The following is a 23,799-nucleotide window of genomic DNA, read 5'->3' as shown; positions in this document are numbered from 1 at the left end:
TCAAGATCCACTTTAGATTAGCCTGCCTAACATCGACATTCTTAAAACTTATCGAGATATCGACAATGCTATCGATACACTTACAAGCAGCATTTTTGAACTGTTTCCAACGTTAAGTCAATAATTTCATTTCAAATGGTCTTTTGTAAATATGATACCTGTCCCTGTTTTAGGGGCTCTAACTAGTATTTGTTGAATTATGTATGGAAAGCAGAGATATTAAATGAAAATAATTTCCTTGGCTAGGCAGAGGACACTTGGTGATCAGGCGCTGCTAGGGGTTTCGTTAGACACACTTAAATAAAGACAGTTTGTTAGAAGATATAATACAACGTCCATTATTATGTGCAGGATCTCTCTCCATCAACCTTTGGATCACGAATTGGTGTGTCCTCCATAAAGTAAAGATTCAAGATGAGTTTGGGCGAATCCTTGGGAAGGCCGCAGTTATAAATAAGTCCCTTTATTCGGAACACTACATTCTAGGACACAATACATTCAAGCTCATAAATTCTTCGGAAATAGTAATGTTCTGGTGACAGAAAATCCCATTACATGATCCCAGACAAAAAGGAATTTTTTCCTCCAATGCAAAAGAGAGCCAGAAAAGACGAGAAATCAATGAGATTAATTCTGAAAAGACGGAGGAAAATTCGGCTTTTGAAGACAATAGTGGTGAGGAGGAAACTGACGGATCTCATCTTGAATCGACAAACAAACGACAGGCTCAGAGAGAGAGCTGATTGAGCATACATCAGAAGATTTGAATACTGTCATCGCAAGTGTAGGAATGAGTTAGCTCGTCATTATTTTTGGCGGAACTGTTATACAGAAATTGATGACTTTATACGATACTGCTATGGATATCAAGAGACAGGAAAACGTATAAAAAAAGTACACTGTCTACCAATAAGTATTTGGACACCTATGCAAATGACGATATCTGCGATCCTAAACGTCACGGACTCTGCCAGTATATATTGTGTAGGAAACAGCATCGGCTTTAGTCGCATGCAAGATGCCTCGCAGTTCGGAGCTCTCTGATTTCGAGAAAGGTATAATTATCGGGTATCACAAATGTGGCCGATCCTTAAGGGACATATCTAGCGATCTGAAGTACCCAAAATCGAGAGTGGCCTATGTGATTAAGAAGTGGAAGGTGAGCGGTGATTGTCGGAATGTGCCCCAAGTCGGCAGACCAACGAAACTGGGAGATAGAGACCGACGAGTGCTGTCCAGAGAAATTCGGAAGAACCGCACCCAACCCATGGCCCTCATCCGCGAGGAGTTTCAACAGGCATCCGAGAGTATTGTTTCAATGAATACCATCCGTAAGGAAGCACATCTGCTTGGTTTTCATGGTCGGGCTGCTGCCCATAAGCCTTTGATCACAATGTCCAACCGCGCTGCTCAGTTAATGTGGTGCAAAGCACATCGAAACTGGACCGTAGATCAGTGGAAACGGGTTCTTTGGAGTGACGAATCAAGGTTCACCCTTTACCGTTCGGATGGCAGGGTCTGGGTCTGGCATCTACCTGGAGAACGTCTCCTTCCAGAATGCATTCTGCCAACAGTCAAGTTCGGCGGAGGTGGAATTATGGTCTGGGGGTGTTTCTCCTGATATAGGCTGGGACCCTTGGTCCCCATTCATGGTAAGCTCAACTCCGATGCCTACTGCACTATTTTGGATGACAATGTGCTTCTTACGTTGTGGCAGTTTTACGGGTTGGACCTCTGTTACTTTCAGGATGACAATGCCAGTTGTTATGTTTCGACGTTAACCAAGGCTTGGTATGGTGCCAATGGAGTTCATCGAATGGACTGGACTGACCAGAGTCCAGACCTGAACCCTATCGAGAACCTCTGGGACGAGTTACATCGCCGAATTCAGGGGTGCAAAATCGGTGAAGAAACTTCTATGTCTTCTCCAAGCCGAGTGGAAGAAAATACCACTAGCTGTCACACAAAGACTTGTGGAAAGTATGCCCCGGAGGGTCCACGCTGTAATTAAATCTCGTGGAGGCTCTACCAACTATTGATTTTGAATAAAGTTAGTTTTTCTTTTCTATCACAGGTGTCCAAATACTTATTGGTAGTCAGTGTTTAAGATCGATTAAAAACTTGTACCAGTTATCCAAGAAAAAATCTAAAAATTAATGTAGATGAATGTAGTCCCTTATCAGTTGGGAATAGGTACATAATAACTGCAGTCTGTTTGGCCTCGAAAAATAGCTGAATGGGAAGACCAGACCCACCAGAGAAGCCCTCCCATCCCCTCCTCCCCAGAGATATAGGATAGGTAGCAGTAACTGATGCGCTATTAGAAATATTTAGCAGTATCGGTTTCCCGAAAGAAGTTCAGTGCGAATTAGATAAATCATAGCTACCTGACTTCTGAGTTATTCGGCCATTTGGATAAATCATAGCTACCTGACTTCTGAGTTATTCGGCCATTTGGATAAATCATAGCTACCTGACTTCTGAGTTATTCGGCCATTTGGACATCAAATTAAGTCCCAGCTCGGTGTCGCATGATTTTTGAATGAGAAACTCCCTTTTAAATATCTCTTTTTGTACACAATGTAGCTGGCGTTACATCATACTGTGCATGCGCTGGAATGATAATCATTTCTATATCCTAACATGTTGTACTTTTAATGAAAATTTGAAGCTTGTTACATGGCCCCTTCATAGTGTAGCAATTTTAATAGTCAGTAATGTACATCATAAGTGAATTTTCTTCTGTAAGAGCAATTACTAGGAATTGTAGAAATGCATAATAATAATCGGAAACTAGCTAACACAATAATGTAATCCCGCGAAAGCAAGCCTTAACGACTAGCTTCATGAAGAAAGCTAAGGTGGTTAATTAGGGGTTAATTTTAGTATTAGAAATGACAGATTATCATATATTCATATCAGACAAAGTTTCTATTCCTTATTCATGTGTAATTATATCTCTTAACGTGTCTTTATATTTACTAAAGTGTTTGCATGATAATGTTTTCTTTGATAATGGAATTTAAGGGACATACCTGAATCTGTAACAGCAACATGAATTCCCTCGGGATCAAATGCCAGCCATGTGTGAAGATAGTCTCCTCCATACACTCCAGTCTCTTTCCAGATGTCCAGTGTCTGGGGAATATCTTCTTTTCTTATAGGCCTTACTTCATATTTAATGGCAGTTATTTGCTTTTTAATGTGTGATGCTTTCTTTACTATTAAAATACAGAGAATAAGATATGGCTTAGAAATATTTGCACTTTTTACACTATGTGTATAAATACAATATCAATTGCCATAATAATATAATTTTAAAATATAAAGAATCTTAGTAGAATATAAATTATGTTCGGTAAATTATCATTTATGCCCAGATAATACATAATTGAAATATTTAAAGCACACGTGATATTAATAGTTTGTGTGTCCTACTTAATAGTTTAATTATTTGCAAATACTGATGAGTACGTAACAAATTAACAGTAAGGTAAACACGATAACAAATCTTCAACAAGAGTTTAGTTAACAAAAATAAACTTGCAGGCTGAGCTGTCCAGTTTAGATTTTAAATTTTTGATGTATACAAATAATTTAAGAACAAATTTTGCTACATACTGCTTGAAAATTTAATTATTTCCAAATATTAATGAGTACAAGACTGTGTATTTCTATTAAAATACAGAATTCTATGCATACATGCATTATTCATCAAAACATCATGCGGCTAAAACAGAATAGTAAAGACCTTTCTTAGTTGTGTTTATTTATTTATCAATTATGATCAACATTATTATTATTATTACTTTATCCCCGGTTCTTAATCTTTTTTATAAGTGGAACACTTTCTAATGTCCACCTTTATCATGGAACACTATAATTTGTTTCAATAGCATAGTTTTGATGCAACATTTTGTAAGTAGATTATTTGCAATAAAAATAACAATTCTATCGAATGTTCCGAAACGTAACATTAAAATTAACCTATAAGGTATTTCTCCCGCTTTACTAGCGTGCTTTTGTGGTGTAGTGGTTTTGCACGCTGGGCCGGTATTCCAGAGGTCCGTGGTTCGATTCCCGGCGAAGGCGGTTGCTAATGTTTCATCCCTACATCTTTTCCAATTAACCTAATATCTATACAAAGTAACTGATTCTTACTGCACTCAAGAAAAATTAATTTATATATGATCTTATTATTGTTTCTTTTGTTTAGATGCTGAAAACATACCCACAGAATTTGTGAATCTTCCCAAGGAGGGATTTTAAAATGTTTTACGGCCTGGGTATTCCAGCAGAAGAACCTTACAAATATTGTTAGGTTTAGATAATACGTTAAAATAATATTGAAGAGACAAATCTTCACGTCGCACGTCTGGTGTAGAAGTTCCTTTGTATGCTGAGAGAAGTAAATCTGTTGTCCATTATTTAGCAAGCATACTGGGTCTCAGGTAGTTTTTCCATTTGCCCACCTAGTGAATTTCAATCCTGAAATTTTGCTAGATAGGATTGGGACCATTAAATTCTCTAATCAGGATGAAAGTTTGAGGCAATTGATCTATAAGATATATATATACATTAATTCATTATACATAAATATATATATTAAATAAAGTTATAAGAAATATTTTGATAAATATACATAAAAATTAATTAATTCTAATATGAAAGTTCTGTAGCAGCTTATGAGATGAAATATCTTGAAATATGAAATATATTAAAACAATGAAATATCTTGAATCTTGGATGTTCCTTTTAAATGTTCACAGTTTTCTATTAGATATTTGTTTAAGTCATGCAGCTTATTACGAAGGAAATTACTTTTAAGAAGTTGCTTCAACCAGATTTGTGCGTTGACAGCTGTGAAGAGGCGAAAGTGGAGATCTTTGGTTATTGAGCATTGAAACATATAATGATCTATTATTCCTATTGAGACACAGATGCAGTTGTCAGTATGATGGAAGCCAAAATGATGAAGATATGAAATAAAAGGTCCATGTGAGGTAAGGAAATAAGTTATTGCATTATTTGAAGTTATTAAATTCCTTGATGATTTTCGTAAGTATGTTCGTCTGGCCTGTACTGTCTCTTGAACAATTCGCATTCCATTGTGTTATTAAATCTTTTTCCAGTCTTGATTTTAATAATAAAAACACATTGACAGGCGACAGGTGACGGAGGACGGGGACGCCTGAAGTTTAACAGAGGTTAACAGGCATATGTCCCGCGTCCTCCGTAACACATTGACAAGTGGCCATTATGTCCGGCTGTTCGCAGCACCTTGTAGAGATATTAGGTTATTTTTTAAAGCAGAAATGATGAAAAATGAGCCTTCGCTGGGAATCAAACCATGGTCCTCTGGAATACTCACCCAGCGTGCTACTACTACAAGCATGCTAAGAAGGCTGGAGAAATACTTTATAATCTTTTTATAAAGTATATATGGGATTCCTATGTATTTTAACACTGGGGTATTCTTCTGCATTTCTAGATCAGTGGAATTTCTAATATACTATAGCAATCAATAAAGATTTCAGCCTGAGAATTCCCGATGCCACGATTCTGGGTGATTCCCCACTAATATTGTTAAATACTGTAAAATATTAATGGGAAATAATAAATACTGTAAAATATCAAAAACTGACTCGACGGTGCGGTCATAATTCACAACGTCAAGCTGTCGCATTTGTATTGATTATCCAGATTGTTGCGTAAAAAGGAATTTTTAGTGTAATACTATCCTACTTATTTTTCATGCTAACTGATTTTTTCAATTTAACCTTTCACTGGTGCCACAAAAATAAAGAGGAAATAAATATTCGCTGGTACTCAGGTAATAAAAATACTGTCTCTCATTTAAAAAAAAAAAAAAAAAAAAAAAAAAAAAAATCTTTCAATTCACATGAGCTAAATACTCATTCAGTTTCATAACATTTTCAAGAGATAATCAGAAGATAATTTCAAAGAACTCGACCTCGCAAACACCAGAGAAGAAATACTCATACATATCAATAAATCAGTTCGTCTAAAATATCGTAATAAAACTCAAAGGGTTTAAATAGTTTCTTGGCACCTTCAAATAACCAAATAATTCAGCAGTAACCATCCAATATTTTAATAATAGATAATAATTATTAAAAGGTGATTAGTAGATGTATAACATAGTTTGAGCTGTGTTTATAACTCTTAAAAATAATTAGCAGTACCCTAAATAAATCAGTAGCCGTGTTTCTAAAAGAGCCCTTAGACTTAAATACATAGAGTGACAGACCATCAAATAAATAACAAAATAACACATACGATATTTAATCACTAACATATTTATTAATTTCTAGGTTAAATAAACATTCAAATAATTGGGTTAATTGATCAGTAATATTTCTTTTACAAATTTAGATAGTTAAACATTATTCACAAATTTAGATAGTTAAACATTATTCACAAATTTAGATAGTTAAACATTATTCACAAATTTAGATAGTTAAAGAAATTTTCTAATCATTCAATTACATAACATTAAAATAACTGATCGTTACGTAAATCTTCTAATCATTTCGTTTTCATATACATTAAAATAACTGATCATTACTTAAATCTTCTAATAATTTCTTGTACATGTATATTATAATTATTAATAATTTATTCCTATAAAACAAATCGAAGTCTTCTCCAGACTGCCCAGAACTATGTTCTTCGGCCAATTAGACTCACACTTTGTATTTTCGCAACAACAGAGAATTTATAACTATAATAATTTAAATAACAGCAAAAGGCCGGTTTTAAAAGATGAAATGCTTAACATGCATTTTTTATAGAATTTGCTTTAGTCTGTAAACTTTTGTTATTTATTTTCTAACGTATAGTTTATGTTAATAATTTCTGGCACCACCTTATTAGCATTTACTCTGTTGAAACTTTTACTGACTGTCTTCGATGGCTTTCATATCTGCTCATCTGAATTGTGTGTGTGGCTTCGGCTTGAGTATTCTCTTCTTAAGAAATTGACTCCTATTAACCATCTCGGTTATCTAACAATGCAATCAAGTATCTGGTATCTAATACCATTATGAAATCAAAACACTGATATATATATATATATATATATGTGTATGAGTATATATATATATACATACTGATATATATATATATCAGTATATATATATATATATCAGTATATATATATATATATATACATATATATATATATGTGTGTATGAGTATATATATATATACATACTGATATATATATATATATATATATATATATATCAGTATATATATATATATATATATATATATATATATACACTTATACACTCATATATTTACACTTATATATATATAATCGTCTTTCTGAAAATCGATTTTTTTCATGGCTACTTCTACTCCTTAAAATATCTTGATAACATATTTTTATTATAGCTATTGATTTTTGTAATTTATTAGACACTTAAGGTACACATGCCTTGCCTGTATTTGATTGACGTTGTTGGTGGCAATGGTATTATCAGCATGTTTATAGATCACCAAAATACTCAAAGATCAATTTCTAACGTAATAATCATTAAGAAGAAACTCAACAGCGTGAAACAATCGTCTCGATCATCCGTCTCATAGTCTCTTGCACCTGCCATCCTTCAAGGAGGGAACAGCAAGTCTAGAGCCTTTCAAAAGAATCCTTTCTGGAACTTCAAAAACGCGCATTTTCAAAAGTGAAAAACTAATTATACTTAAGGCTTCTTAAAAGCATTTCCATTCATACCTTGGGTTCTACATGAGCTGTCCTTACAATCATGTCGAATGGCCCAGAATTAATTTTGTTTTAAATAATACACAAAATAAACATATACAAATATGGCAAACCGGTGCAAATAAAAGATAAACAAAATATTAAATAAAAAAACTCAATTATTATTCAAAATTGCTAAACAAGTAAATAAAAAACAGAATTTTAACAGGATACGAGCTGAGCTCCAGGTTAAGTTGCCCATACACGATTTGAAATTATTCATGCCAGAGGCGATCCGAGGGGCCGCTAACCAATCGGTGAAGCCGGGAAGCCGAAGCAATCCAAGTCGACGGTGCGACCAATAACTAGCAACCCCACCAAGGGGGCGAAATACACAAAATACTGCCATCGACGGACACCGACCACCCGCGGACAGCAGCTCGAAGTCAAAGAAAACCCAAGTCAATGAGCATGGGACACCACTCAGGCTGGAAAACAAAGTCAATAAAACTTCAAGGCTCCCCACGGGCAAGGCCGCGAGGAAGAATATGGACAGCATAGTACTGAGGTTCCAGACGCCCGCAGGCAACCTCGAGCGATCAACAAGGCGGCCCAAACTCGCCGACTTCACCAAACGGGGAAGTTTTTCCTCGGACAATAAAACTATCAAACCATATAGCTCCACAATGGCCAGCGGAATGGACACGACAGTACCAGTACTGTCCCTGCCAAGCCCAAACCAACTTCCGAATAAACGGGGACTCTACTCCTGTGAAGACAAATTATATACCCCTGCGGTTGAGAGATCCTAGTCAGTACTTCCCAGGAATTCTTTTGAGTCAAATCCCCCCAGGGGGAACAATACTTTAACAATAGCAATAAAGAGAAACAAAATTTTAAAACAAATATCTACATAAGCTTCTAAGGCTGAATCTAATCGCCGTGCAAATATGGCTGTTAAAATTCAAAATTTACCATAATGAAAGTTTACGAGTAAATACTGAATTTCAGTACTGAAAATTATTCAAATAATTCCTATTTCTGGAAGAAAACACAATTTTTTCCTTGAGAAGATAAGCAGATGAGTACGCCTATCATGCATATCACATCAAACAAGGATTCGGGAACCTCCAAATCTGTCTCTTGTGATGAGGTTGGAGACGTTATTGCATTTCCATTCTCTTTCCAGATGTTTATACGTTCAGAATAGCTCGTCAGACTAAATTGGTTCTCAACCGTAAAGCGTACTCGACCCCACTCCTATTGTGTCCAGTTTTTGTGTTCCTGGCCACACAGAAATCAACATCTCAGATTTGCAAGCGTTACTGGCATACCCTTTACTGGTCGTGCGTAAAGACCATGTTTGTGCAATCTCCCAGCCACATCAAACGATTTAGATGACGTACAATTGTCTATTCTAAGTGCCTTTCGATTTCTCTCGCTATCTGCCACCTGTAGACAATATACCAGTAGTCCGTCGCCGTCGTAGATGACCACTGCCGAATGTTCGGACAGCTGTTCCTGTCGTTTGAAATGTTAACCAGGCTCATGAAATGATGCTGTGACTGATCCCGAACTCTTTCGTCGCGCTTGTCACACTTCGACATTCTCCATATATTCCAATGTTTCTATCTAGGATAAATTCATCATGGTCCGGATATGGTCCCCACTTTTCCAATCATGAATTATGATGTGATATAAGCCTGTTGGCTATATCACATTATAGTAATAGCAGTTTGATATGAATTAAATCACTGTAAACCGTGCAACAACTTTCACTGAATTGCTGCGTGTACACTGTCTGTGTATTTATAAACTTCTGAATCTCCTCCTCCTTCGTCATGCGCCATGTATGTGCTTGCCCTATTGGACGTTCCCAAGTCTATTTCCTAATTGGTCTTTCGGTCCGTTCTGTTGCCATGTTCTGCTTTTAAGTTAATTTCTCCTCCTAGTCCTTAGTTTTTCCACTCCATTGTAGATATGTTGAAAGATTCTGCAACGAAAATGTATCGCAGAACTTTATTTACACTAACAAGACACTACCACTTCTTGCCCATTGCATTCTTTACTGATGAGTTTCTTTGTCTCTGTTCTTACATGCTTGGCTGTTATTTCTATGGCTGCAGCGGCATCTGTAAGTATAGATTTATAGGTGCCGCGGCAGCCGTAGAATAGTGGGGCCATCCCATGTCCAAAATATGAGTTACTACATATTAAAATCATCATTACTCATGATCAAAATATGAGTTAAAAAATTACAGGCAAAGTTAATCACCCTGATTATCACTCTGTACTCACTGTACCTGAGAGCATGCACACACAAAAAAGAAAAAGAAAGAAATTAGATCATTCATGATCATTCATAATATTTTTCATAATATTGATCATTCATAATATTTTGTTTTGGTAACACATAGTAGTATTCTATTTTGCTCTGCAAGAGGTTACTTTACCAGTCATGAGAACATGTAAGCATATAGGGAGGTACGTGGTCCATAGTATGTGTAAGAAAATTGTAATATGAAGAATGTTTTTTCCTTTTCTGTAAGATGGATCCCGAGAAAGATGGCAAAACAGCATAATTGATTTCTGCCTTTCAAAGGATATAATGTGCAAGAAGTGGCGAAGTCTGGTAAAACGCATTTCAAAGCAGTGGGAGAAAACGCAGTCCATATCAAATCAGCATAAAAGTATGTGCTCACTAATCAGTATCGCCGATCAATGAGCACTTGATCGGGATTGCCGAGTATTGGACGTCAAGTATCCAAAAACCAGTTCCTAACATCTGAGCACAAAGAAGAGGGAGGCAAAGGATTAAATTTAAAAATGGGATTGTAGAAGACTGAAAGCAGTTTCTTTGAACTCTTGAATTTTATTCTTTTTATACTATTTACTCAATTGATGCTAAGAAGGCATTCCACATCACTTAATTCTCCAATGAAGTTTTTGTACAACATGTGCTACAACCAAAGTTAATGTTTGATGTTCCAGGGGTGTTGGAATGCTCTAATCTGGGTCCGTATGTTGCAGTTAACATGCAACTACCAGAGTTATATTCAGATTTTTTAGCTGTGCGGCATCCCTTTAAGCCTATGTTTTAGAACAATAGCTGAAAAATACATCGGATTCGAATTTTCTCTAACTGGATTGAAGTACATTTCAAGGAGCTCTGTCACATTTCCTGGCCAGCAAATTCCTGGATTTGGGTTCGATAAAATATCTATGGGGTCACATTAAAAAGCAAATAAAAACGTGAGGTGAGGTTAGCTTATTTCATTATGATAAAGTACGCAAGAACTAATTGCGTTTAGGGACGAATGCCTTTGTGAAGGACTTTCTAAGGAAAACTGACTCGTATTCATGTTACCCATTGGTAAAACCAGGTAAATCAGTCACGAAGCCAGCCCTTTTGCCTGGTTTAAACACAAATCAGATTACTAATAAGCTCGGCTAGTTCTTGACAGAATTACTTCACGTCGATAATGATATCATCCATAAGTACGGTGACCAGACGTCCTTTATTTCAGAGGCGTACGCGTTGATTTCAGATTGCGTAAGTTTATATAGTCCTTTATTTGAAGGCTCTGTCCTCTAACTTTATTTATTTCCTGAAATAAGCATATTGTCCTTTATTTTGAGAAATTTTTAGTACATTACAAGCCAGCATAGCTGTAAAATTTAACTTTGAAATGAATTGCCTTGAATTTCACGACTTTTTGAAGCGCGAACCGGCACTTTTGCGAAAAATCCATACATCTGGAAAGTATGAGCAATAAATTATTTAATATTCTATATTTACATATTACATTATTTAAAACTCGTTGAACATATTAATGTCTGTTTCTATTGTTTTAATAAACCTTTTGAATTACTAAGTTTTTTGGAGTTTTTTTTATCAGAAGGCGTCCATAAATGATCGCAATATTTGGGATAATTTTGACCCTGCCCATCCCCAATCCCCATGTCACAATTTGTCACACCTTGGAAGAACCCAAATTAACATTTGTGACGTCACACGAACGCACAAACCCCCACCCCTAACACAAAATTATTGAGCACGAATTTAAATTACCATAAACCCCCTCCCTCATGTCACGTTACAAGTGTCCTTTATTTTCTCCGAAAAAATATGGTCACCGTATCCATAAGCTTGCGAAGTCCGTGCCAAACTGTTGCCGCCATTTGCGACAAATTAGATGCAGTTCAATTTATAATTTATTATAAGTGTTGAGATCCGTGTTAGATAAACGTTAAGCCATATTTGCTACATCAAGTTCAAGTACTTCAAATAAAGTAGGATTTTATATGAAATTTCCACTTACATTCAGCCATTTCAGTCTGCTTAAAACGGCATTTTTCATTGAGACAATTTTGCTCCGTAACATCCGATGCTGGGTAAGAGTGTGTTGAAAATATTCTGTAAATCAGACTCGAAAGATTTGCACTCAAAATAGTTCTTCCTTTTGATAATAAATGTGACTGTGGCATCATAATTTTAATTGTCGGTATCACTGTTGTGAAAATTATCCTGCAAGAAAAAACCCATTATCAATAGTCTAGAATAAGTAGGGCTAGGTTTTATTTTATGCATTCACAGGATCTCAGTACTCAGCATATTACAAGTAAGACGTATTTCCTTAAATTTACAAGTCGCATTTAAAGTCGGATTAAAAAATATTTTGGTACTATTCGGTTTTGAGGGCCGTAAAAAAATTGCAGCGAAAATGTATGCGCAAAAGCGCCAAATCTAGCGTACGCGTTGATTTCAGATTGCGTAAGTTTATATAGTTCTATATTTAAGACGCCATTGACATACTAGTTTAATTTTTAAATTCTTTTTTGATTTTAAATTCATTTTTGATATCCTATTGATTTAACAATTTGGGAATTGCCCATGACGAAAAGTCCGCAATAGAATTTTGGGTAAAGAGCAGAATCACCCACTGCTTCACGGGTTTTTAAGAATTGCACATACTCGGCATCCTTGTGCACATCGACCTAGTTTCACTTTAAAAAAAATCCTAGAATTGCATAAAAATGGCACTGCGCACACTCTTGACTTCATCTAAGTACACATCGACCTATATTTTCACTTAAAAAGTAAAAGAAAATTGACAAAAATTCAATTTTGTTCCCCTTGTAAAAAGCGGCAAAGAAATAAGTGAGCGATTTTGCACTTTACCGAGAATATTTTTAAAGAAAAGGCATCATTCATTATAGAAAATTACGTTTGAACAACCAACGAGATGAAATTATGCTTTAGCGATAAGTCGGTAGTGAAATAGCGATGCAGGCATCTATTCAGTTATGTTTAGCAATTTGTATATAAATTATAAGAATGATCTGAAATAGTTATTTACTCTTATGCTTCCATTCAGTCATGTTTAGCCTTTTTCATATAAATTATAATAATAAAAAAGTATTATATGAAATTAACCTTTCATCTAAATTAAAACATCAATCTTAGATAGTTATTTACTATTATACTTCCTTTCTTGCCGCAATTATTAGGGTTGCCGCAATTATTTTTGGCAACCTTGGCATCAACAATAGTTTGGCGATTTTTTACGGCCCTCGAAACCGAATAGTACCAATATTTTAATTTTTTATTTTCTGTAAATCTCTTAAAATTTTAAATATCTTAGGCGATAAATATTTCTCACTTTATAACTGAGCAGCGGCTATTTAAGCAACCCTAACCACATCTCTAGGAAAACACTATACATAAATATCGTAGCCAAATGTTTAGTGACAGTATTCAAGAAACGAAATCTAGTGAATTACCGAGAATATGATAATAAAAGCCTACAAACACGTTGTTCTTATGACAGTTCTATGAAGTCTTGGAATGTAAAATACGTCTCGTCTGGAATTTTGCTTAGAGCTGTCGGGTTTTGAACAAGGATTAGTTCTGATAGATTTACCTAAAGTGATAAATAACAGAACGATAGAAGTCGAAACGATAGAAGTCGCTCTTTATTTCCGATGTTATATATTATTAAATCCGTTTGTGAATGTAATAATATATAACATCGGAAGTAAAGAGCATTTAAAGCAAACAAACATCCATTTGTTTGCTTTCAATTTTTCATGTTTCGACTAAAACAAAGAGAATTTATGCTATTATTAAGTGTTAATCCAAGTTTTATTTTCTATTTTAATTACGATAAAGCAAGAGAGACCTCTCTGTGAAAAGAGGGAAAAGCTTTTGATGAGGACTTTCTAAGGGAAACTGGCTCAACTCCACGTTGCACACAATCAAAGCTGCTTAAATAAAATAATTACCTTTAGGTTAAGAACTTGTTAGTTGTCCCTAAAAAAAAATGTATGCAAAAATGTTAGATTCATTACGTGCTCTGAAGCAGGTATGTTTGTTTTCTACAAGAGCAACTTTGTGTTCGTTCTTAGTTAAGATTTCTCATGAACTGAAGGCGCACACAAGCACGAGATTCGAATACCATCTTTTCTTGAATAGAGACCTAAGATGGTTCACCTCCTCAGGTGAGCCTTCTTAAATTATATAAAGGATGTTAAATTAATTTTAAAAAGCGTAACTTTCATAAAATTATAGAATTTAAGAAACAAATATATAAGGCTCCTGAAGCTGAGATAGATAGTGAATATTATTGCTGATATATCTAACGGAGATGATAATATTTATATTCATTTGTGATTTAGTAAAAGGAGCATACATAAACGGATAAACACTGATTTATTTATTCATTTAAAATCTTAAATCATCCGGGTAGTATGATTTTTAAAACATTTGATAAACCGATGTTTTTACCCATTAAGTTAGATGGAATTAGTGGTATTCATATGCGGAGAACTAATCAAAATAATGACCTCATTGATTAAAATAATCAGGAAACTAAACATAATAATTAGTTGAAGAAGACGAAAATTATTTAAAAAAGATTTACGGGTTAATCTTTGGATTATGGTAACTTTACGATTTTTGGCGAAAATTTGGCGACTAACCCTGCTACAGCAACCTGCTAGTTTTCTTTTCACGAAGTAAAGGCTTTTTTTTTTTTCTTTCCTACTCAAATGCTTAATTATGACGAAGATTAGGTGCAAAATTGGGAGAAAGTGCAGAATGGCCCACTGCTTACCGCGTTTATAAGAATTGCACAGTATCCATGTATATCCAAGTTTTATGCACGATATCCATGTACACGTCGACCTATTTTCACTTAAAAAGAAAATCCCAGAATTGCACAAAAATGGCATTGCGCACACTCTTGACTTTATCCATATACACTGCTAAAGTCCTAGCTAGTAACCTTTATCGCCTTACCAAAATGTCGCCAAACTACCTGTTACCATATTCCAAAGATTAGCCGATTTAAGATCCCCTGATTTTTACCAAAAGTAAGTGAATAATTATAGGTTATACAGAAAAAGTTAAAAAAATTGAAGGAAAACGTTTTTTTTACAGATTTTTCCAGCTTTGTTGTCTAATAGGTCACACAGGAAGTCCTCAGCTTCGCTGTGTGTGACTTCTCAATAACACGTCCTGTGTGATAAATCAAAGGAAACACTTTCAAAGGAAGGAGTAGGTTTTTTAAGTTATATGTAAATAAACGGAAAAAAAATCTTATGACTCAGCAGCTCGAAATATCATCAGAATGGGGGTATTGGGAATTAAAAATTTATAGAATTTAATAAGGATGAAAATACAACAGATCAGTCTGAAAAATGCTATTTAAAATTTTACTATAAAAGGAAAAAGTAATATTTCATTTTCAAGAAGTTTCTTCAATTGGAGCTAAAAAATTGTAAAAAATAATAATGATAATATTAGAGAAGAAAATGTAGCTTTTAGTAGTCTAAGAGGATTTATTTAGTATGCTACACAACTATCTATAGCAATTAAATGAACTGAACGTCAAAACGTAGATGCTTCATTAATGATTCGTACTATTTTAACGTTTCATTGTACTTCTGATTATTCTATATCAGAAGGTTAAAATACTTTTTTCTATCCTGAAACTTCAGACACACGTTATAAAAATGTTATGATAAAAATGATATTGCGGTCCTTAAATTATCTGATGTAATAAATAACATAAAGTTGAATTAATATTATAATAAAGGCTATTTTAAAAGATGGTCTATTACAAAAATTAGCAATATTATAAAAATACAGATTCCCTTAAAATATATATTTTTTCTTCCGAGAGTATAAGAAGGAATTTACAAATTTTGAAGTTCAAATTCAATTTGAGAAATAAAATTGAAAATATGATATACTAGTGAATATAGTAACTATTAAGTTGTAAGGATCCTAAGTTTTACTAACGTTTATTTTATTTTAAAACTGTACTATCACTTCTTATTTTCTACTTCCGGCCAGAATTAAATGCTTTAACTTGTTTATGCAAATTGTCTTGCTAACGCCCAAGTACTTAAGTTGTGGCTTTTTGCCAAGAGAGAGAGAAGGAGTTTTAGGAAGTAAGCCGCTAGCCACTGCAGTTTTACGAGTTTTCACTCGGTTGCTGGTTGCCTTTAAGGCCAGTGGTTTAGCCCTCTTGATATTTGCAAACGTATTGTAGTTTCAGCTACTCGGCGTACTACATACGTACTGTAACACATTTAAATAATATTAAAATCTTGTAGTTTAAATAATTTAAATAGATGAACATTAAGGTATTTGTGAATGGCAATATTTGAAACCAGACTCTAGTGCCTCGTGCGACTCTCGCACGAAGAATGTAATTTATTTTTAAATGATAGAATGTGTTTTCTCTTCTTGTTTGTATGTCGCCATTTTTTTGAGTGTTAAATAAAAGTTATTGCTGTGTTCCATCATTGGAGTTGCTTCATTTCGCCAAAGAAGTATTTCAGTCTTAATTATTTTGGAGGCACCGACGAGATCGAATAATCGTGCGTATTTTTACTTCATTAGTTCATCACTGAACATAATATTATTAATACCAGATTATTACTTCCTGTTAATATTGAATTGCTTTATTTTATTAGTTCATCACTGAAGGCAATATTAGCGATACCAGATTATTACTTTCTGTTAATATTGAATTGCTTTATTTTATTAGTTCATCACTGAATGCAATATTAGTGATACCAGGTTATTAATTCCTGTTGATATTGAATTGCCTTATTTTATTAGTTCATCACTGAACGTAATATTAGTAATACCAGATTATTACTTCCTGTTCATATTAAATTGCCTTATTTTATTAGTTCATCACTGAACGTAACTTCCTGTTGATATTGAATTGTCTTATTTTATTAGTTCATCACTGAACATAATATTAGTGATATCAGGTTATTACTTCCTGTTAACACTGAACTGCCTTATTTTATTAGTTTATCACTTGAACGTAAACTTAGTGATACAATTTTAATGCCGTTTCTACTAGAGCTCAAAGGAAAAGAAAAATAGCTGAAGAGCAGATCTTTGAACCGATGAAGGAAGAAAATAAAGCATCCAGAGATGTATTTGAAGAACAAGTTAAATCACCAGAATTAAACGTGGAAGATTTTCACGAAAATTTGAAAAACGATAAAGAAATTAATATTGAGAATCATTTTGCAATGCAGCGTTGTCATCATCTTTCGGCTTTTGATTTAATATCAAAGCCGCTACTAATAGACGAAGAAAACAATTGTCGAAAGCAAATGACAAATGAATATTATCCGAAAGGCGCAGATGAACTGAGGAAAGGCTTTGCTGTGAATTATAGCCGAGGAACTGGTCCACCATGGAAGAGATCTAGGCGCCGTCAAGAAAAAAAAAAGAAGACTATAATTTGAACACTGTCCATTTTCTTCCTATTTAAATGTGGTGTAAAAATATTTGTTTAAAACTTAAAATTTTCGGCCTGAAAATTTGGAAACTTATGAGAGAAGTTATCTTTTCTCTTTAAGCAATTGAGCAAGCCGAGCTTATAAACTTTCGAAATTTACAGAACTTTTCCCTTCGGTAAAAGTCTCTCCGTTGGGGGAGAGGTTGTAACAGATTTAAATAATATTAAAATCTTGTAGTTTAAATAATTTAAATAGATGAACATTAAGGTATTTGTGAATGGCAATATTTGAAACCAGACTCGAGTGCCTCGTGCGACTCTCGCACGAAGAATGTAATTTATTTTTAAATGATAGAATGTGTTTTCTCTTCTTGTTTGTATGTCGCCATTTTTTTTAGTGTTAAATAAAAGTTATTGCTGTGTTCCATCATTGGAGTTGCTTCATTTCGCCAAAGAAGTATTACAGTACCCTTTTTAAATAAAGGCCAGTCTTAGTGCTAGGCATTTGTATACTAATTCAAAGTCAGCTTTTAGTTATAGTTAGTAGTTTTATATTCTTACGTTCAGACCACAAGTGGTTGGTCTCTGTATTCCGAAGTTCGGAAGTTCCTATAAAGTATTGAAAAATAGAGGGTTTTGTATACCCTTTCTGCTTGTGTCGTCTGTTATACACAAATCTTGAACATAGCTTGAGTAAGCTCCCTGTTCTTATTCAGGGCATACCATGTTTCCAAAGCAAATCAAGAGAAACACAAGTCCTGACAAAGTAGCTGTTGAAGATTTAAAACTGATGTTAGGTCATTATAAATCAATAAATGAAGCAAAGATTCTATTTGAAAAATTTTAAATTATAAAAGAAATAGAAATTAAATGGAATCAATTCATAATGTTAAAATCCTCTCAAATTTCATCTTCATATAGTACGTGTAAAATAATTTCTACTTCAGATGATGTTTTAAGTTTATATAGGCTCCCATAATATACTGAAAGAAAAATGAAGCAACACAAAAAAATAATATGAAATTTGATAGTTTAGATATTTTTGATTGTTATTTAATGGGTAAGGAAAAGGAATTTTGTAATACAAATCATGAAATTTTTCTGATAAGTTTAATTTTTTCCTAAAATATGTAACAAAAATAGATCATAAACATTTTTTAAAAGCAGGATTGAATTATATTAATTCTGAAACAGGATTATGATAGATCTTTTTAAAAATTTGAAACACTCTATCCTATTTTTTGTTATGATCTCCCTACTCATGAAAGTTATATTTCTATCAGAGATACTGAAATCAAATTTAATCGGATATTAAGAAATAATCCTTAAAAATAATATAGGTTTTATTTTATTCTATTATAGAAAAATAAATGTATTTTAAATACAACAATAAGAAATATTACTGTGGTAGAAACAGTAAAATTATAATTGTAATAACTTATTATTCATCCGTTGAAAATGAAAAAGGGCCTGTAAATCCTTTCGATACTGCTTTTAAATTAATGAATGATAGAAATTATGATATGGAAAATGAAATTTTAAAAAATTGTTTATATGTTATAGATAACCTTGATACTAATAATAAAGAATTTGTTTTAAAGTATATAAAAAATAAATATTTTGAACTAAAAATTAATTAAATGAAAAAAATTAGAAAATTAGATAACAGTTTCATAAATTTTACTCGACAAAATGCAAGACATATTAAAGTCATAGAAAAAACAATTAAAGAAAAAAATTCCGATGATAATGGAATAAATGAATGCATATTAGAATTTAAAAAGAAATTTAAAGATAAATATTTGCACATTAAAGATGTTATATATGCAAAAGGAAAAAGAATAGAAAATTTTGCAAATTCTATTAAAGATCAAGATGCTGCAACAAAAATGTATGTTTATGAGATGGTATCTTTATATGTTACTAATTAAAATGCTGCTATTAATACTGAACCTAATAAATGGAATATTATTCATTTTCCTAAATTTATAAAATATGGAATGTTGGCTTAAGAATGTAAATTCTTAATAGATGAATATAATATTAAAGTCACATTATTTTTTCAAAATTTCTTAATATATATCTTAATCTATAACGATTTCTTAATCTATAACGATTTCTTAATCTATTTCTGGACCATATGAAAATAAAATAAAATCATGTAGGGAGTATCCATGCGAATTGCATTGGTAACATTAATAGAACTTAATAGGCCAACAGAAGTGATACTACAGAAACGACATGTACAAGAACTATTGCAGTCAGTACACCTGAATTCGTCTTTGGCAAATGTGGCTTAAAATCATCCTTTGTTATTAAACCCGCGACCTATTTTATTCGCCTGTGTTTAACAACCAAAAAGAATATTTTGATAACTAAAAAAAATTTTCCCCGTTTTATTGCGTTCATTAAAAAGGCGTGATTCCTGGTATCTTTTTTATATTTTATTCTTATCTTAAAACAGAAAGTTTTATAAAATTTAAGATCTTTATTGCAGTGATAAAATAAAAATGTTAAACCAGTTTTGCGTTCTTAATGTAAAATGCACCCTTGGTGTCATTAAGAGAGAAAGCAAATATGAACTTACGATAATTTCCGTCTGGTCCTATTCGAAATAAAATTCCATCTACCAAGTCAAAAGTTCGTTTTTGAATGCAGCAAAAGAGATTTATAATGTTAATAGCGTTGTAATTTCACTGATAAATATCCAGTGACACAGAACATAAAACTGCAGATTTATCTTTTATACTTAAGTTTAAAACTGTTCTTTGAAAAAAAAAATGTAAAATCATTTGCCAAATTTTTTTACTAGGATCTTTGATTTATAAACACCGTTAGTTACAAAGCATTACAGAGGCAGATTCAGCATTAATTTTAAAGAATTACATAGAATTTTTGTCTCAATTATTAAGCGTGACACTAAGGATTTTTTCTGCATTTTAAGAAAGACACATTCGCAAAGAGAACAGCATTTTCGGCATAGTTTGCTTTTTTACTACCGAAAAGTTTTTTAACTTTTTCTTGCTATTCAAGCAAGAAAACAATTATCCGATGTGGAGAAGATGTACTGACAGAACGCCAGTGGCAAAAATGGTTTGCAAAATTTCGATCTTGCAATTTTGACCTTAAGGATGCTACACGTTCTGGAAGGTTCGTTCTGGAATGCTGATGAAGACACTGTAACGGCATTGATTGATGAAAACCGGCGAATAACAACTCTTGAGATCGCTAAGAGATTGAATTTATCGAATTCGACCGTTCATGATCATTTGAAACGCCTAGGTTCAATCTCAAAGATTAACAAATGGGTTCCTCATGTTCTTATGAAATGATTTGTGCCGCCGCATTGACGTTTGTGATTTGTTTCTCAAACATCAAGAAAATGGTCATTTTTGAAGCACATCATCACTGGAGACGAGAAATGTGTTGTCTATGACAATTTGAACGCAAGAGATCACGCAGTAAAAAAGATGAACTGACTCAAAGCACTTCAAAAAGCCAAAATTCATCAAAAAAAGGTGATGCTATCCGTTTTGTGGGATTCCTAGAATGTTTGTTGGACTTGCTATAGATTCAGATGTGTTAATCCCACCCTCGTAAATCAAATTTTCTTTCAGCCATAATTTCAGTCGCAACTTCAATAAACTGCTTCAAGTCTGATTCAGTTTTAACTCTAGTCAAGCAGTTATCCACACAAAAGCTGAGTATCAGTTGTCGGATAATATCTTCAAAAATATTTTTCATTCTCTTGCTGGGCTTCATCTAGTTTCTTTCCTAAATGGTACCGGATAGTTGACCGAAGCAAGAAGAGACTACAGAAAACACCAAAAGTAAAACCTCTGCAATGAAAATAATGTTTGAGCTTCCCATTTATATTGTACCATAGAAATCGGAGAAAATCTCTATCTTTTTTATACAGACTTATTTGCAAAAACGCTTTGCACATGTCAGCTGTTATGCCAAATTTATACAAGCGAAATCTCGTTAATATGGAAGGAATTAATTCTATCAAATTCAGCCCCTTTTCAACACAATCATCGAGACTGGAAGTTCCCTTTTCTTTAGAAGAAGCATCAAACACAGGTCCAATCTTAGTCATACTGCTGGCCTTCACCACATGTCAATGGAGCAAAGAGTGACAAGATGGCATAATCTCTTCTTTAGAAACCTCTACGATGATGCCTTCTTGCTCCAATTCTTTGAATACTTCTCCATACTCCTCATATAACTTTTCAATTTTAAGCTTACGAGTGGTCACTTGCAACTTTTAGTGCCAGATTAAAATTGTCCCGTTTTTCATAAAGATTCCGAACATTTATATAATACATTGTTTAATTAATGAATTATTAACTGAAATGAAAATCGAACTTGCATAAGGATGCCGACAATCAAGGAGGAAGTTTCAAGGGAGAAACTCATCTTCAGTTTGTGCGCGTTACCTCCAGCTGCGGCACCGTTATGAAGAATTCCAAAATTTGATTGTATCCTATCCTCATGATAAAGTTCATTGAATTACCTCAAAAAATGATAGTTCAGCATTCTAATCGTTACGTAGCGTAGGATTGTTCCCGGCACGGAGAGAATTTTAAATATATTTCCTCGAAAACTCACACCTTGAAAAAATAGCAAGCGATTTTTTTTACGTTTTCAAAAGTTTATTGAGGTCATTATGTTTTAATTGAAAATGATTTATGCAACTTTTATCCTGTTAAATAAAATAAATTTTAAAATAAATCTTTCTTGTGATAGCAAAAAAAGTGTAGAATTATGAGACGCACCTTTTCAAATTTTTTTCATGGTATGCACCTTAAAATATAATAATTTAACGATAAATAAAGAAAAAAGAAAGAAACATTCTCCACAAAGGCATCTCTCCTACTAGGCAGATAGCCCTTGCGTGCTTTTCTATATCTGTATAACCAAACCTGCAAACTAGCAACAAAAGAGAATAAAGTATGATATCTCCGTATACAAATATCTCATTCCTTTATAATCATTCGCAAGTACCATACATTCGGAAGTACCATTCTGCGCCAATGAAATTATCAGAATGTATTCTTTTTTAATACTAGTAAAAATGGTGGTTGAAAATGATAGGGCATTTCGAAAGGGAGCACTTTCGAAAGTAGCTCTTTACGTAAACAAACAGATTATTTTTAATTTTGTGTTCAATCGAAAACTTGTTCCAAACGCATTGTGCAAGACCGCCACAAAAGTCTAAACGTATGCAACCACTTGTGGCCCCAATAAAAGTTCGTTTACTCATTCAGTTCCCCCCTTTTCCAAATTTGTCTCCATGTGACTAATTTTTCTTTCAAAATTAAAACTACTGCTGAAGGAGTTTTTATTTTGATAAGAGAGTCAAAGAACTGAAACATGTGTGTTTAGAAAAAAACGTACTCTGTGGGAATTTTTTCGTTCATTATCTAATCACGAACATCCACGCAAGAGGTTTATTTTGAATAATATCCATTAATGTAAGTCCCCAATATTGATGATTTCCTTATTAATTGCTCCGGGTTAATTTCTATGTTATGTACTTTTCCATTTTAATTGCCCAACTTTTACTGATTTTACATTAAAGATAATTACTTCTCAAAGAATTCTCGAACAACTTATAAATCGTTTCCTATCTTTCACCACAATCTTTTCAATACTATAAAGAACTTAAACATATTTCAAAAACACTTTGTGCTTTCAACTTAAAATTACGGGCCGATTGATCTCTTTAAGCTGTATTTCAAACTAATGATATCTTATCTTCCAAACTGTTAATAAATTTAAATCCATAACCCATGATTGGCAGAGTAAGTGAAATCATGGGACACTGGTAGTTTGATTGAAGTTCGAATTCTGGCGGAAGGGTTGGCTTCATAAGAATTTTCGTGATTCTCTCTATGTATAATGTGACTATGAGTCACCTTTCTTTAGAAAACTGTCTATGAAGATTTCTTTCTTCCACTAATCAAACTAGTCACGTGATTTCTCATATTCGACTAAGGAAATAAACTTCCATGTCTTTATATCATTAATTCATTCCGGTCCCGATGAAAATACTACTTTCACCTTGTTTTAGCATCATTCAGTATCAAATCCATTCGAATAGAAGCTCAATTCATTACTTGTACATTATATAAGTAACACCTTCATTCACATTACTTCTCAAATGTATGTATTAGTGGACGCATTCTCAAATAGAGACAACGATTGTAACCTACTTCGATGAAATCATTTATCTCATATTAGCGTTAAAAAAAGATAGTCCTCACAAAGTTAATTCAAAAAACGCTTCATTTC

The 23,799-nt window shown here is 33.4% G+C and overlaps 1 protein-coding gene across 1 annotated transcript in view; it reads right to left on the bottom strand.

Moving 5' to 3' along the window:
* The window catches only part of LOC118202031 (uncharacterized), a 37,576-nt gene extending 17,352 nt beyond the window's left edge, over nucleotides 1–20,224 (bottom strand). The window contains exons 1-3 of the mRNA XM_035374192.2: nucleotides 20,090–20,224; nucleotides 12,052–12,257; nucleotides 3,036–3,221 (exon numbers count right to left, since the gene is read on the bottom strand). Of these exons, the coding sequence (XP_035230083.1) occupies nucleotides 3,036–3,221; nucleotides 12,052–12,220 (355 nt within the window). The 5' untranslated portion in view covers nucleotides 12,221–12,257; nucleotides 20,090–20,224. The remainder of the gene's footprint in view (nucleotides 1–3,035; nucleotides 3,222–12,051; nucleotides 12,258–20,089) is intronic.
* Between the last annotated feature and the right edge of the window lie 3,575 nt (nucleotides 20,225–23,799).

The sequence above is a fragment of the Stegodyphus dumicola genome, chromosome 6 (assembly GCF_044657685.1).
Source record: "Stegodyphus dumicola isolate Sdum_Otavi_A_Nest chromosome 6, ASM4465768v1".
Taxonomy (NCBI): domain Eukaryota; kingdom Metazoa; phylum Arthropoda; class Arachnida; order Araneae; family Eresidae; genus Stegodyphus; species Stegodyphus dumicola.
The sequence above is the reverse complement of the archived record's forward strand: the minus strand, read 5'-3'. Positions and strand labels throughout refer to the sequence as shown.